Source organism: Nesoenas mayeri (genome assembly GCF_963082525.1).
Source record: "Nesoenas mayeri genome assembly, contig: SCAFFOLD_137, whole genome shotgun sequence".
In the NCBI taxonomy this organism is placed as follows: Eukaryota; Metazoa; Chordata; class Aves; order Columbiformes; family Columbidae; genus Nesoenas; species Nesoenas mayeri.
Window position 1 is genome coordinate 39,090 of NW_027659974.1, and position 16,394 is coordinate 55,483.

Genomic DNA, 16,394 nt, shown 5'->3' on the forward strand with positions numbered 1-16,394 from the left:
GGTCCCGCTCCATCCGCGCCCCCCCCGGCGCGCGCCCCGAAACCCCCCGGGCCGGGGGCAACAAAAATTGATTAAAAAAAAACATCCCAGGGCAGGAAAGGGAGCCACGCGCTACGTCACCCGCGCCCCGATTGGCTCCCCGCCGTCACGTGGCGCCCCCGCGGCTCCCACGGCCCCATTCATCCCCCCCCCGCCCTCCCGCCCGGCGGACCTGCCGCGGCTCCGCGGGGTCCTAGCGCCGGCCCCGCGGGGGATGGCGCTGCGCATGCGCGCTGCGGGGTCGCTGCAGCGGGGCGCAGGGGGCACCCACGGGTGTCCGTGGCGGAGCGGGGCGGGGAGGGGAGGGGGTGCCCACGGGTGTGGGGCGTTGCAAGGGTGCACGGCATGGCGGGGGTGCGCCCGTGGGGGTGTCAGGTATGGCGGGAGGCGTTGGGGGGGGGGATGGGGTTGCAGCACCCACTCGGGAGCTGCACGGCAGCGGGGGGGATGCACGCTGCAGGGGTGCAGGGGGTGCATTGCACACGGGTGGGAGCCGCGGTGTTGCACGGGGTGCAGTGCACGGGAATGGGGGTGCACTGGGTGCAGTGCGTGCAGGGATGGGGTGCGCAGGCCGCACTGCGCAGAGATGGGGTGCACAGTGTTGCACGTGGGATTGGGGGTGCCCCGGGTGCAGCACGTGCAGTGACGGGGTGCTCGGTGTTGCTCGGGGTGCAGCGCGTGCACCGGCGGGGTGCTGGGTGCTGCAGCGGGTGCAGCGCACGCGCTGGATGCAGTGCGCACAGCAGATGCAGCGCGTGCAGGAAATGCAGCACACACAGTGGATACAGCGGAGGCAGTGCATGCAGTGCACACACTGGTGGCAGTGCGTGCACTGGATGCAGCACACACAGGCTGCAGCGCACGCAGCAGATGCACTGTAGACAGCAGGTGCAGTGAACGCAGGGCCTGCAGCAGATGCAGTGCGCAGCAGATGCAGTGCAGAGATGGAGTGCAGAGATGCAGTGCGCAGCAGATGCAGTGGGCAGATGCAGTGCACAGCAGGTGAAGTGCAGGGATGCAGTGCACAGAAGCAGTGCAGGGATGCAGTGTACAGAAGCAGTGCAGAGATGCAGTGCACAGGTGTAGTGCACAGGTGCAGTGTACAGAAGCAGTGCAGGAATGCAGTACAGGGATGCAATGTACAGAAGCAGTGCGGGGATGCAGTGCAGGGATGCAGTGCGCAGATGCAGTGCGCAGATGCAGTGCACAGGTGCAGTGCGTGCAGCGCGTTGCAGCGCGTTGCAGCGCACGGGGCGCCCCGTGTCCCCTCCCCACGTCACCCCCGCCCTCCCAGCCCCCCCGCAGCAGCGACACCCCCGTGGGGGTGACACACGCGACCCCACCGGGGGTCCCCTCATTAACAGCGGCCCGTAATTAATTAACGGACGCGAGCGATCGCACCCGCCGCACCGGGAGGGGGAGTCCCGGAGGAGGTCCCGTCCCCGTGGGGTGCGAGGGGGCGGGGACAACCCCCGGACTCCTGGGTCCGCTCTGTCACCGCGCCCGGGCGCCTCTCGAGGCTCCTCTGCCCAGCAACGCGTGACGAGCCGCGGCGGAGCGCGGCCATTGGCTGAGGGGTCGCGGTGCCGGGCGCGGGTCCCGGAGCCGGTGGCGGGTCCCGGAGCCGGTAGCCGGTCCCGGAGCCGGTAGCCGGTCCCGGAGCGATGGGCGGGAGCGCGGTGCTGGCGGCCGCGCTGCTCGGGGCGGCCCTGGCGGCCGCGAGCACCGACGGTACCGGGGACACGGGGACACGGCGGGGGGACCCCACGGGGCGACCCCACGGGGGGACACGGCGGAGTGCGGGGGGCAAGGGGGAGTGCGCTTGTGCAAGGGGCTGTGCACTAGTGCACGGGGTGTGAGTGTGAGCGGGAGGGATGTGCACTAGTGCAAGGGGCTGTGCACTTGTGCAAGGGGCTGTGCACTAGTGCACGGAGTGTGTGAACAGAAGGGCATGTGCACTAGTGCAAGGGGGTGTGCACAGGCTGGGGGTGCAAGGGGGGCTGTGCACTTGTGCAAGGGGCTGTGCACTAGTGCACGGGGTGTGTGAACAGGAGGGCATGTGCACTAGTGCAAGGGGGTGTGCACAGGCTGGGGGTGCAAGGGGGGCTGTGCACTTGTGCAAGGGCTGTGCACTAGTGCACGGGGTGTGTGAACAGGAGGGCATGTGCACTAGTGCAAGGGGGTGTGCAGAGGCTGAGGGTGCAAGGGGGGCTGTGCACTTGTGCAAGGGCTGTGCACTAGTGCACGGGGTGTGAGTGTGAGCGGGAGAGGTGTGCACTAGTGCAAGGGGCTCTGCACTTGTGCAAGGGCTGTGCACTAGTGCACGGAGTGTGTGAACAGGAGGGCATGTGCACTAGTGCAAGGGGCCGTGCACAGGCTGGGGGTGCAGGGGGTGTGCACGGGCTGGGAGTGCAAGGAGGGGGATGTTCACTAGTGCAAGGGGTCCCCCCGTCCCCCTCCCCTCACCCTGTCCCCCTGTCCCCCCCCACCCTCTCCCCCTGTGTCCCCCCCTCACCCTGTCCCCTTGTCCCTCTGTCCCCCCCTCACCCTGTCCCCCTGTGTCCCCCCCTCACCCTGTCCCCCCGTCCCCCCCCACCCTGTCCCCCCCTCACCCTGTCCCCCTCCCCTCCCCGTGTCCCCCTGTTCCCCCCTCACCCTGTCCCCCCCTCACTGTGTCCCCTATGTCCCCCTGTTACCCCCCCTCACCCTGTCCCCCTCCCCTCACCGTGTCCCCCCTCACCCTGTCCCCCTGTCACCCCCCTCACCCTGTCCCCCCATCTCCCACCCTGTCCCCCTGTGTCCCCCCACAACCCTGTCCCCCTGTCACCCCCCCATTCCCCTGTCCCCCTCCCTCCCCTGTCCCCCTGTCCCCACCCCCCCCCGTCCCCCCCCCCTCACCGTGTCCCCCTGTCCCCACCCCCCCCCCCCGTCCCCCCCCTCACCGTGTCCCCCTGTCCCCCAGCGCCCCCCGAGGCTGCGGCGCACACGGTGTCCGAGGTGCTGTTCTGCCAGCCCGAGGCGCCGTCGCTGGGCCTGGCTCTGACCTTCGACGCCGACCAGCTCTTCTGGTTCGACTTCCCATGTCGCGCTGGACGCCCCAGCTGCCCGACCTGCCCCCCTGGCCCCCCGGCCTGGAGACGCCCCCCCAGCTCCTGCAGGACGCCACCTTCTGCCAGCACCTGCGCCGCGCGCTCACCGAGCTGGTCACCGGCCTCATCCCCGAGGCCAGGGGTGGGTGACGGGGTGCTCACGGGGTCGCCCACGGGGTCCTCTGCTCCGCGGGGAGGTGGCGGGTTGGGGGGTGAGGAGCTGGGCTCATGGTGGCAACCAAGAGTTGGGCCAATAGACTCAACGTCTGCATGGAGACCAGTGGTTGGTGGCTCCTTACTGGGACTAAAACTGGTCCATCCATGGCAGGTGCCACCATGGTCCTGTTGGCATGGTCCGTCTCAACATTCTCCACTCCAAGGTGGAGGTGATGGGTTGGATGGATGAGGAGCTGGGTTCATGGTGGCAACCAAGAGTTGGGGTCAATGACTCAATGTCTGGATGGAGACCAGTGGTTGGTGGGTCCTTACTGGGACCAAAACTGGTCCATATCTTAATCAATGGCAGGTGCCACCACCATCTCTTTGGCACTGTCCTCCATGGTGTCCTTCTGAGTTGGAAATGGACTTGATGGGTGAGGAACTGGGCTCATGGTGGCAACCAAGAGTTGGGCCAATAGACTCAACATCTGCATGGAGACCAGTGGTTGGTGGGTCCTTACTGGACAGCGCTGGTCCATCCATGGCTGGTGCCACCATAGTCCTGTTGACATGATCCATGTCAACGTTCTCCGCGCCGCGGTGGAGCAGATGGAACCCCAAGGCGGTCTCGGTGCCATCGTCCGTGTGTCCCCGCAGGCGTCCCGGTGGCCACGGTGTTCCCGCAGGCGCCGGCGGTGCTGGGCCAGCCCAACACGCTGGTGTGCCTGGTGGAGAACATCTTCCCGCCCGCCGTGACCGTGGGCTGGCGGCTGCGCGGCGTCCCCGTCACCCGCGGCGTCACCCACACCCACTACACCCCCACGGCCGACCTGGCCTTCGTGCGCTTCTCCTACCTCGCGGTGACGCCGGCCGCCGGCGACGTCTACAGCTGCGTGGTCACCCGCGAAGGGGACAACTCGTCCGTCGTCGCCTACTGGGTGAGCGAGGGGACAATGGGGCCGCGGTGGGGACAATGGAGGCGCGAGGGGGACAGTGGGGGCGCGGTGGGGGCGCCGGGGCCGGCGGTGACCGCGGTGTCCCCGCAGTGCCGCAGGACAACGGCCCCGCCGAGGAGCTGGAGACGGCGCTGTGCGGCGCGGCCATGGCGCTGGGCGTGCTGCTGGGGCTGCTGGGGGTTGCCATGATGGTGCTGGCGCGGCGCGGAGAGCGGGGTACGGGGAGAGGGGTACGGGGAGAGGGGTACGGGGAGGGGTATGGTGAGAGGGGTATGGTGAGAGGGGTATGTGAGAGGGGTACGGGGAGAGGGGTACGGGGAGGGGTATGGTGAGGGGTATGGTGAGGGGTATGGTGAGGGGGGTATGGTGAGAGGGGTATGGTGAGGGGGTATGGTGAGAGGGGTATGGGGAGAGGGGTACGGGGAGGGGTATGGTGAGGGGTATGGTGAGGGGTATGGTGAGAGGGGTATGGTGAGAGGGGTATGGTGAGAGGGGTATGGTGAGGGGTATGGTGAGGGGGGTATGGTGAGAGGGGTATGGTGAGGGGTATGTGAGAGGGGTACGGGGAGAGGGGTACGGTGAGGGGTATGTGAGAGGGGTACGGGGAGAGGGGTACGGGGAGGGGTATGGTGAGGGGTATGGTGAGGGGGGTATGGTGGGGGGTATGGTGAGGGGGGTATGGTGAGGGGGGTATGGTGAGGGGTATGGTGAGAGGGGTATGGTGAGGGGTATGGTGAGCGGGACACAGTGACTGGGGTATGGTGAGGGGGTGTGGTGAGCAGGGTACGGTGAGCAGGGTACGGTGAGGGGTACGGTGAGCAGGGTGCAGCCCGGACGCCGGGGTCCCCCATGGGGTGTGTGGGGTGGGGACGTCACCCCCGCTCTGTGTCCCCAGGCTGAGCGCCGCGGAGCAGGACGGAGCCGCTCGGCGCTGGAGCCGAGATGCTGGGGGGGGGAGGGGGACGGGGCTTCCCCTCCCCCGTTGGCATTAAACCCCGTTGTGGCTGCGCCCGGAGTCCCCGTCTGTCTGTCCCCATCTGTCTGTCCCCGTGTCCCCGTCCGTCCCCATCCGTCTGGCCCGCGGCGCCAGAGCCGCCGCTCGCTGTCCCCATGGCCACTGGGGCCATGGCGGTAGCTGATATTGGGGTTCACCTGGATCACACACCCAAATGAGGTGCCCCCGGGCTGTGCCTCAGTTTCCCCACGGCCTCAGGGTCCATGCTGGTGGCTTCTCTGCTGTCTCATATTGGGGTTCAGCTGGATTGCACCCCCCAAATCCTGCCCCAGGGCTGTGCCTCAGTTTCCCCACGGCCTCAGGGTCCATGTTGGTGTCTGATATTGGGGTTCAGCTGGATCGCACCCCCAAATGCCGCCCCCGGGCGGTGCCTCAGTTTCCCCGTGCCGGCCGCGGTTCCGGCGCCGGGCGCAGCCCCGGGCACAGTCCGCTGGGTGGTGGCCACCGCGGTGACGCACGGGCAGGTCAGCCCGGCCGAGCCCGGGAGGAGGAGCGGGAGCGGGAATGGGAGGAGGAGGAGGAGGGATGAAGCCCCGCAGGTGCCGGATCTGACCCGCTCAGCATGCGGGCACCGTGGGTGCTGGTGCTGGCGCTGAGCTGCCGGGGGGCAGGTAGGACCCTGGGGGGGCGCTGCGGGGGGGGGGCGCCCTGGGGACAGCGGGGACCCCAGGACAGTGGCCGCCCCTGGGGACCATGGGCACCCCCAGGGACAGCACCCACCCCTATGGACAGTGGGCACCCCAGGGACCATGGCCACCCTGGGGACAGTGGGCGCCCCTATGGACAGCACCCACCCCTATGGACAGTGGGCACCCCAGGGATTGCGGCCACCCTGGGGACAGCGGGCACCCCTATGGACAGTGGCCACTCTGGGGACAGTGGGCACCCCTATGGACAGTGGCCACCCTTATGGACTGCAGCCACCCATAGGGACAGTGGGCACGCTGGGGACAGTGGGCGCCCCTATGGACAGCACCCACCCCTATGGACAGTGGGCACCCCAGGGATTGCGGCCACCCTGGGGACAGCGGGCACCCCTATGGACAGTGGCCACCCTGGGGACAGTGGGCACCCTGGGGACAGCGGCCGCCCTGCGTCCCCGCAGGCGCCTTCGTGGTGCACGTGTCCAGCTCGTGCGCGCTGGCGCCCAACGGCTCGGTGCTGGCCTTCGGCCTCACCTTCCTCTTCAACAAGAACCCGCTGGTGTGCTACGACCCCGGCGCGCGGCTCTTCGTGCCCTGCGACTGGGGGCTGCTGCAGAACAACGCCGCCATCGTCGCCTGGGTGCTCAACAGCAACGCGACCTGGCTGCAGCGCGCCCAGCAGCGCCGCCGCGCCTGCCAGGACCTGGCACACGCCTTCTGGGGCGCCGCGGCGCTGCGGCAGAGGTGAGCGCCGTGCTGCGCGGGGACGGGCGCGGGGTGCTGCACGGGGACGGTGCATGGGGATGTTGCACAGGGTGGTGCATGGGGATGTTGTACGGGGACGTTGCATGGGGACGTTGCACGGGGATGTTGTACGGGGACGTTGCATGGGGATGTTGTATGGGGATGTTGTACGGGACGTTGTATGGGGATGTTGTATGGGGACGTTTGCACGGGGAGGTTGCACGGTGATGGTGTATGGGGTGGTGCATGGGGATGTTGCATGGAGATGTTGTACAGAGTGGTGCATGGGGACGTTGCACAGGGACGTTGCACGGGGATGTTGCACGGCGATGGTGTATGGGGTGGTGCATGGGGATGTTGCATGGTTGTGTTGCACAGGGACATTGCATGGGGATGTTGCATGGGGACATTGCACGGCGATGGTGTATGGGGTGGTGCATGGGGATGTTGCATGGCAACGTTGCATGGTTGTGTTGCACAGGGACATTGCATGGGGATGTTGCATGGGGATGTTGTACGGGGTGGTACATGGGGACATTGCACGGGGATATTGCACGGGATGTTGTATGGGGATGTTGCATAGGGGTGTTGCATGGGAATGTTGCATGGGGGTGTTGCACGGGGTGTTGCACGGGGATGTTGCATGGGGATGTTGTTCAGGGTGTTGCATGGGGATGTTGCATGGGGGTGTTGCACGGGGATGTTGTACAGGATGTTGCATGGGGATGTTGTACAGAGTGGTGCACGGGGATGTTGCATGGGGATGTTGCATGGGGAGGTTGCATGGGGGCATGGCATGGGAATGGTGCATGGGAATGTTGCATGGGAATGTTGCATAGGAAGGTTGCATGGGAATGTTGCACGGCAATGTTGCACGGGAATGTTGCACGGCAATGTTGCACAGGGACGTTGCACGGGGTCGGGGGGACATTGCATGGGGACATTGCATGGGGTACTGAAAGGGGACATTGCACGGGGACGTTGCATGGGGATGGTGCACAGGAGATGCACAGGGACACCGCCTGGGGACATTGCACGCTGGCATTACCTGGTGCCATTGCCTGCTGCCATTGCCGGTGCCATTGCTTGGAGACATTGCACGGGGACATTGCTTGGTGACATTGCCAGGTGACATCACTTGGGGACATTGCCTGGTGCCATTGCATGGAGACATTGCACGGGGACATTGCTTGGTGACATTGCCAGGTGACATCACTTGGGGACATTGCCGGTGCCATTGCCTGGTGCCATTGCTTGGTGCTATTGCTTGGTGCCATTGCCAGTGCCATCGCTTGGGGACACTGCCGGTGCCATTGCCGGTGCCATTGCCGGTGCCATTGCCACCCGTTGCCCCCCCGCGGGGCGGGGTCGTGCCCACCCGCACCGACCGTCCCCTCCGTGTCGCAGCGCCGCCCCAGGCCCGCATCACCGCCAGCTCCGCCCGCGACGCCGCCGGCACCGTCCTCACCTGCCACGCCTGGGGCTTCTCCCCCCGCGCCGTGACCGTGGAGTGGCTGCGTGACGGGGCCGTGGTGGCCACGGGGGCCACGGCCGCGGTGCTGCCCCGCGGCGACCGCACCTTCCAGACGCAGGTGGCGCTGCGCGTCCCCCCCCGCGCCGGGGGCCGCTTCACCTGCGCCGTGCGGCACAGCAGCCTGCGCCGGCCCCTGCGGCGCCGCTGGGGTGAGCGCGGGGCACGCCCGGGTCCCCGCCGCCCGGACGCCTGGGTCCCCGGCGGCTCAGCGCGGTCGCCGTGTTCCTGCAGGTCCCGGCTTGTCCCCGGAGCTGACGGGGAACGTGGTGGTGGCGGCGGTGACAATGACATTGGGGCTGCTGGTCTTCGCCGCTGGCACCTTCTGCTATTGCCGCCAGGGGCCGGCGGCGGGTGAGGGACACGGGGGACGCGCGGGGACACGTGGGGACACGTGGGGACATGTGTGTGGCGGGTGGGGGACACGTGGGGACACGTGTGGTGGGTGAGGGACACGGGGGACACGCGGGGACACGTGGGGACATGTGTGTGGCGGGTGAGGGACACGGGGGGACACGTGGGGACATGTGTGTGGCGGGTGAGGGACACGGGGGACACGTGGGGACACGTGGGGACATGTGTGTGGCGGGTGGGGGACACATGGGGACACGTGAGGACACGTGGGGACATGTGTGTGGCGGGTGAGGGACACGGGGGGACACGTGGGGACACGTGGGGACATGTGTGTGGCGGGTGAGGGACACGGGGGGACACGTGGGGACATGTGTGTGGCGGGTGAGGGACACGGGGGGACATGTGGGGACATGTGTGTGGCGGGTGAGGGACACGGGGGGACACGTGGGGACATGTGTGTGGCGGGTGAGGGACACGGGGGGACATGTGGGGACATGTGTGTGGCGGGTGAGGGACACGGGGGGACATGTGGGGACATGTGTGTGGCAGGTGGGGGACACGTGGGGACACGTGGGGACATGTGTGTGGCAGGTGGGGGACACGCGGGGACACGTGGGGACATGTGTGTGGCGGGTGAGGGACACGGGGGGACATGTGGGGACATGTGTGTGGCAGGTGGGGGACACGCGGGGACATGTGGGGACATGTGTGTGGCAGGTGGGGGACACGCGGGGACACGTGGGGACATGTGTGTGGCGGGTGAGGGACACGGGGGACACGTGGGGACACGTGGGGACATGTGTGTGGTGGGTGACGGACACGTGGGACATGTGGGGACACGTGAGGACATGTGTGTGGCGGGTGAGGGACACGAGGGACACGTGGGGACATGTGGGGACATGTGTGTGGCGGGGGGGGACACATGGGGACACGTGTGGTGGGTGAGGGACACGTGAGGACACGTGTGTGGTGGTTGGGGACACATGAGGACACGTGTGGTGGGTGAGGGACACGTGGGACACGTGGGGACATGTGTGTGGCGGGTGGGGGACACATGGGGACACGTGTGGTGGGTGAGGGACACGGGGGACACGTGGGGACACGTGGGGACATGTGTGTGGCGGGTAGGGGACACGTGGGGACACGTGGGGACATGTGTGTGGCGGGTGAGGGACACACGGGGACACGTGGGGACATGTGTGTGGCGGGTGGGGGACACACGGGGACACGTGGGGACACGTGGGGACATGTGTGTGGCGGGTGAGGGACACACGGGGACACGTGGGGACATGTGTGTGGCGGGTGAGGGACACGGGGGGACACGTGGGGACATGTGTGTGGCGGGTGGGGGACACGTGGGGACACGTGTGGTGGGTGAGGGACACGGGAGGACACGTGTGTGGTGGTTGGGGACACATGGGGACACGTGTGGTGGGTGAGGGACACGGGGGACACGCGGGGACACGTGGGGACATGTGTGTGGCGGGTGGGGGACACACGGGGACACGTGTGGTGGGTGGGGACACACGGGGACACGTGTGTGGTGGCTGGGGACACATGGGGACACGTGTGTGGTGGGTGGGGGACACGCAGGGGACACGGTGCCCAGTGGGATTAGGGGGGGCGCTGGTTTGTCTTCTGATGTCTGAAAGGTCCTGGTCCAGCTCCTGGTCCAGCTCCTGGATCCGCTCCGGCTCCTGGATCCGGTCCCCATCCTGCTCCTGGATTTGCTCCCAATCCCGGTCCTGGATCCGGTCTCAGTTCTGGTCCTGGTCTTGGATTTGGTCCTAGTCCTGGTCCCTGTCCTGGTCCCTGTCCTGGTCCTGGATTTGGACCCGGTCCTGGTCCCGGTCCCGGTCCCCACCCCGGTGCCCCCCCGGCCGTGTGTGACCAGACAGTGACCAAACTCTGACCCCCCCGTGGGGCTCGGGGCACCAGGACCCCCGGACCACCCCGGGGGGGCCCCTCAGCCCCCCAATAAAACCCTCTGTGACCCCCCCGGGGCGGCCTCGTCCGTGGTGACCCCGGTGGACGGGGGGGCTCCCAGTGCCCCCAGTTTGGAGGCCCAGAGGCTACTGGGAGGGGGGAGGGGTTAGCCAGCACGCGGAAGTTGTGCTGGGGGACACACGGACCCCCGGGGGGCCCCAGCCCGGACGCCTGGGTCCCCAGGCCTCTTTGGGGGGTGTGGGTCACACCCACAGGACTGGGGACCCTGGGGGTGATGGGGGGGGAATGGGGACCCTGGGGGGCACTGGGGACCCTGGGGGTGATGGGGAGGGATTGGGGACCCTGGGGGTGGGTTGGGGGGGTCTGTCCTGTGGGACCCTGGGGGAGTGGGGGGGGTATTTGGGACCCTGGGGGTGAGTTGGGGGGTCTATGTGGTGACCCCCCGCGTGGGGACAGCGGGTGGGGGCCACGGCGGGTGACGCGCGCAATGTCCCCGCCGGGGCGGCCGCGCGGGGTTCCTGCCCCGGCAACCGGTGACGCCGGCGCGGCGCCGCCCGCCATTGGCTGTCCCGGGCCCCCCCGGGCTCTGGGTGCCGGGCTGGGGGGGCAGAGCGGCCGGACACCCCCGAAGCGGCATGTTGGTGCTGCTGGGGCTGGCGCTGGGCGCCCGGGGGGCAGGTGGGGCTGGGGGGTGCGGACGCTGGGGGGGTGGGGGGGGTGGGGGGGGGATGGAGGGGGATTGGGGACCCTGAGGGTGGGTTGGGGGGGTCTGTCCTGTGGGACCCTGGAGGGGATGGGCGGGGATTGGGGACCCTGGGGGGGGTTGGGGGGGTCTGTCCTGTGGGACCCTGGGGGTGATCGGGGGGGATTGGGGACCCTGGGGGGGGTTGGAGGGGTCTGTCCTGTGTGACCCTGGGGGTGATCGGGGGGGATTGGGGACTCTGGGGGAGTGGGGGGGGATTTGGGACCCTTAGGGTGGGTTGGGGGGAGTCTGTCCTGTGGGACCCTGGGGGTGATGGGCGGGGATTGGGGACTCTGGGGGGTGGGGGGGGATTTGGGACCCTGGGGGGGTTGGGGAGGGGGGTCTGTCCTGTGGGACCCTGGAGGGGATGGGGGGGGATTGGGGACCCTGGGGGTGATGGGGGGGTCCGTCCCGTGAGACCCCAGGGGTGGTTTGGGGGGGCTCAGCCCCATGTGACCCCGGGGATAGTTTGGGGGACTCAGCTCCACTGGACTGTGGGGACAATCTGGGGGGGTTCTGCCCTGCGGGACCCCAGGGACATTTTGGGGGGGTCTCTGCTCCATGGGACCCCAGGGACATTTTGGGGGGGTCTTTGCTGCATGGGACCCCAGGGACAGTTTGGGGGGACTCAGCCCATTGGACCCTGGGGACGGTTCAGGGGGCTCTGCCCTGTGGGACCCCAGGGACAGTTTGGGGGGGCTCAGCCCTATGGGACCCCAGGGGTGGTTTGAGGGGGCTCAGCCCTATGGGACTCTGGGGACAATCTTTGGGGCTCAGCCCTATGAGACCCCAGGGACAGTTTGGGGGGACTCAGCCCATTGGACCCTGGGGACGGTTTGGGGGGCTCTGCCCTGTGGGACCCCAGGGACAGTTTGGGGGGGGCTCAGCCCTATGGGACCCCAGGGGCAGTTCGGGGGGGTCTTTGCTGCATGGGACCCCAGGGACAGTTTGGGGGGGTCTTTGCTGCATGGGACCCCAGGGGCAGTTCGGGGGGGTCTTTGCTGCATGGGACCCCAGGGGCAGTTCGGGGAGGTCTTTACTGCATGGGACCCCAGGGGCAGTTCGGGGGGGTCTTTGCTGCATGGGACCCCAGGGACAGTTTGGGGGGGTCTTTGCTGCATGGGACCCCAGGGGCAGTTCGGGGGGGTCTTTGCTGCATGGAACCCCAGGGGCAGTTCGGGGGGGTCTTTGCTGCATGGGACCCCAGGGGCAGTTCGGGGGGCCGTGGCCGGACAGACGCGCTCAGAGTCCCCACGGGCGCCGCCCCCCGCGCCGCGTCCCCGCAGGCGCCTTCGTGGTGCACGTGTCCAGCTCGTGCGCGCTGGCGCCCAACGGCTCGGCGCTGGCCTTCGGCCTCACCTTCCTCTTCAACAAGAACCCGCTGGTGTGCTACGACCCCGGCGAGCGGCTCTTCGTGCCCTGCGACTGGGGGCTGCTGCAGCGCCACGCCGCGCGCGTGGCCGCCGGGCTCAACAACGGCACGGCCTGGCTGCAGCGCGCCCAGCAGCGGCGCCGCCTGTGCCAGGAGCTGCCCCCCCGGGCCTGGGGCGCCGCGGCGCTGCGGCAGAGTGAGCGCCGTGCTGCACGGGGGCTTCGCATGGGGGCGGTGCATGGGGACGTTGCATGGGGACATTGCGTTGCATGGGGGTGTTGCGTTGCATGGGGGTGTTGCGTTGCATGGGGGTGTTGCATGGGGACATTGCATTGCATGGGGGTGTTGCATGGGGATGTTGCATGGGGATGTTGCATGGGGGCTTCGCACGGGGACGTTGCATGGGGATGTTGCATAGGGACATTGCATTGCATGGGGGTGTTGCATGGAGATGTTGCATGGGGACATTGCATTGCATGAGGACGTTGCATTGCATGGGGGTGTTGCATGGGGACGTTGCACGGGGGCTTCGCATGGGGACGTTGCAACGCATGGGGATGTTGCATGGGGACATTGCATTGCATGGGGACGTTGCATTGCATGGGGACGTTGCATTGCGTGGGCATGTTGCATGGGGACATTGCATAGGGACATTATATTGCATGGGCATGTTGCATGCGGACATTGCATAGGGACATTATGTTGCATGGGGACATTGCATGGGGACGTTGCATGGGGACATTGCATAGAGACATTATATTGCATGGGGACATTGCATGGGGACATTGCATGGAGCCGTTGCACGGGGAGGTTGTGTGGAGACATTGCATTGCATGGGGACATTGCATTGCATGGGGACATTGCATGGGGCTGTTGCACACGCTTGTCACACGTTGCATGGGGACATTGCACGTGCTTGTTGCACTGCACCTTGCATGGGGCCGTTGCACGCGCTTGTCGCATCGCACGTTGCACGGGGCCGTTGCACACGCTCGCTGCATTGCACGCTGCCCGGCGCGGGGGGGTCTCACCGGCGCTCTCCCCGCCCCGCTGCAGCGCCGCCCCGAGCCCGCGTCGTCCCCTCCAGGACGGGCAACGCGCGGGCGCCCGTGCTGCTCACCTGCCACGTCTGGGGCTTCTACCCGCGCGAGGTCACCGTCACCTGGCTGCGCAACGGGGACCCCGTGGGCCCCGCCGCCCCCCCCCCCATCTCCGCCGTCCCCAACGGCGACTGGACCTACCAGACGCAGGTGCCGCTGCTGGCGGCCCCGGTGGCCGGGGACACCTTCACGTGCGCGGTGCAGCACGCCAGCCTGGAGCAGCCCCTCCTGGAGGACTGGGGTGAGCGGCGGCGGGGGAGGGCGCCCGCCCGGACGCCTGGGTCCTCGCCACGCACCGCTCACCGCGCCGCGTCCCCGCAGGTCCCGGCTTGTCCCCGGGCTTGACGCTGAAAGTGGCCGCGGCCACCGTGGTGATGGCGCTGGGGCTCGGCTTGTTGGGCGCCGGCGTGTGCCGCTACCGCGCCAGGCCGGCGGCGCTGGGTGAGCCTGGGGGGCACGGGGACCGGGGGGACGGGGACAGCGGCCCGGGTGACACGGACCCCCCTCACCGCTCTGCTCCCGCTCGCAGGTTACGCTCCCCTCCCCGGAGACAACTACCCCGCAGGTAACGGCGCGTCCCGCCCGTCCCGTCCCGTCCCCATCCACGGGCTGTGTCCCCTCCTGCATCCCCACTGTCCCCCCAGGCAGCACCTGAGGACCCCGCACGGTGACCCCCTGGCCGCGACGGCAGCGCCGTGTCACCGTCACCCTGGAGGTGGCACCGCGCTGCCCACAATAAAGACGCTCTGTGGTGACAAGGGGGTTCGGTGTGGGGCATCGCGCCGAGGGGGACGGGCTGGGGACACTCGGGGGGTGACACCGGGCGCGAGGGACAATGTGCACGGGGAACAAGAAACAAGGGACACCGGGAATAAGGGACACTGGGTGCAGGGGACACTGGGTATAGGGGACACAAGAAACATGGGACACCAGAACAAGTGGCACTGGGAACAAGGGACACTGGGCCCAGGGGACATTGGGTGCAGGGGTCACTGGGTACAAGGGACACAAGAAACAATGGACACCAGAACAAGGGACACTGGGCGCAGGGGACACTGGGCACAGGGGACACAAGAAACAAGGGACACCAGAACAAGGGACACTGGGCACAGGGGACATTGGGTGCAGGGGTCACAGGGTGCAGGGGACACATGGTACAAGGGACACAAGAAACAAGGGACACTGGGCACAGGGGACACTGTGCACAAGGGACACAAGAACAAGTGACACTGGGCACAGGGGACACTGGGCACAGGGACACAAGAAACATGGGACACCAGAACAAGGGACACTGGGCACAAGGGACACAAGAAACAAGGGACACTGGGAACAAGGGACACTGGGCACAGGGGACATTGGGTGCAGTGGTCACAGGGTGCAGGGGACACATGGTACAAGGGACACAAGAAACAAGGGACACTGAGCACAGGGGACACTGTGCACAAGGGACACAAGAACAAGTGACACTGGGCACAGGGGACACTGGGCACAGGGACACAAGAAACAAGGGACACCAGAACAAGGGACACTGGGCACAGGGACACAAGAAACAAGGGACACCAGAACAAGGGACACTGGGCACAAGGGACACTGGGCACAGGGGACACTGGGCACAGGGGACATTGGGCACAAGGGACACAAGAAACAAGGGACATCAGAACAAGGGACACTGGGCACAGGGGACACTGGGCACAGGGGACACAAGAAACAAGGGACATCAGGAACAAGGGACACTGGGCACAGGGGACACTGGGCACAGGGGACACTGGGCACAGGGACACAAGAAACAAGGGACATCAGAACAAGTGACACTGGGAACAAGGGACACTGGGCACAGGGGACACAAGAAACAAGGGACATCAGGAACAAGTGACACTGGGCACAGGGGACACTGGGCACAGGGGACACAAGAAACAAGGGACACCAGAACAAGGGACACTGGGCACAGGGGACATTGGGTGCAGGGGTCACAGGGTGCAGGGGACACATGGTACAAGGGACACAAGAAACAAGGGACACTGGGCACAGGGGACACTGTGCACAAGGGACACAAGAACAAGTGACACTGGGCACAGGGGACACTGGGCACAGGGACACAAGAAACATGGGACACCAGAACAAGGGACACTGGGCACAAGGGACACAAGAAACAAGGGACACTGGGAACAAGGGACACTGGGCACAGGGGACATTGGGTGCAGTGGTCACAGGGTGCAGGGGACACATGGTACAAGGGACACAAGAAACAAGGGACACTGAGCACAGGGGACACTGTGCACAAGGGACACAAGAACAAGTGACACTGGGCACAGGGGACACTGGGCACAGGGACACAAGAAACAAGGGACACCAGAACAAGGGACACTGGGCACAGGGACACAAGAAACAAGGGACACCAGAACAAGGGACACTGGGCACAAGGGACACTGGGCACAGGGGACACTGGGCACAGGGGACATTGGGCACAAGGGACACAAGAAACAAGGGACATCAGAACAAGGGACACTGGGCACAGGGGACACTGGGCACAGGGGACACTGGGCACAGGGGACACAAGAAACAAGGGACATCAGGAACAAGGGACACTGGGCACAGGGGACACTGGGCACAGGGGACACTGGGCACAGGGACACAAGAAACAAGGGACATCAGAACAAGTGACACTGGGAACAAGGGACACTGGGCACAGGGGACACAAGAAA

At 66.9% G+C, this 16,394-nt stretch overlaps 3 protein-coding genes across 3 annotated transcripts; all 3 read left to right on the forward strand.

Moving 5' to 3' along the window:
• Nucleotides 1–1,659: 1,659 nt before the first annotated feature.
• LOC308052501 (class II histocompatibility antigen, M alpha chain) lies at nt 1,660–5,184 on the forward strand. Its single transcript, XM_080364580.1, is given in 6 exon segments — nt 1,660–1,770; nt 3,002–3,118; nt 3,121–3,270; nt 3,945–4,225; nt 4,324–4,459; nt 5,139–5,184. Coding segments are annotated over 6 exon segments (756 nt in total). The 5' UTR covers nt 1,660–1,703; the 3' UTR covers nt 5,144–5,184.
• Nucleotides 5,185–5,820: 636 nt separating this feature from the next.
• On the forward strand, nt 5,821–10,432 carry LOC308052502 (HLA class II histocompatibility antigen, DM beta chain-like; the record flags this gene model as incomplete). The annotated part of the gene is made up of 5 exons (XM_080364581.1): nt 5,821–5,869; nt 6,364–6,646; nt 8,082–8,329; nt 8,412–8,531; nt 10,323–10,432. 5 exons carry the CDS (start codon nt 5,821–5,823, stop codon nt 10,430–10,432), a joined length of 810 nt encoding a protein of 269 aa, XP_080220707.1.
• A 662-nt stretch (nt 10,433–11,094) lies between these two features.
• On the forward strand, nt 11,095–14,422 carry LOC308052506 (HLA class II histocompatibility antigen, DM beta chain-like). Its single transcript, XM_080364587.1, has 6 exons — nt 11,095–11,156; nt 12,507–12,788; nt 13,649–13,933; nt 14,014–14,133; nt 14,222–14,257; nt 14,337–14,422. Exons 1-6 carry the CDS (start codon nt 11,114–11,116, stop codon nt 14,345–14,347), a joined length of 777 nt encoding a protein of 258 aa, XP_080220713.1. The 5' UTR covers nt 11,095–11,113; the 3' UTR covers nt 14,348–14,422.
• Nucleotides 14,423–16,394: the final 1,972 nt, after the last annotated feature.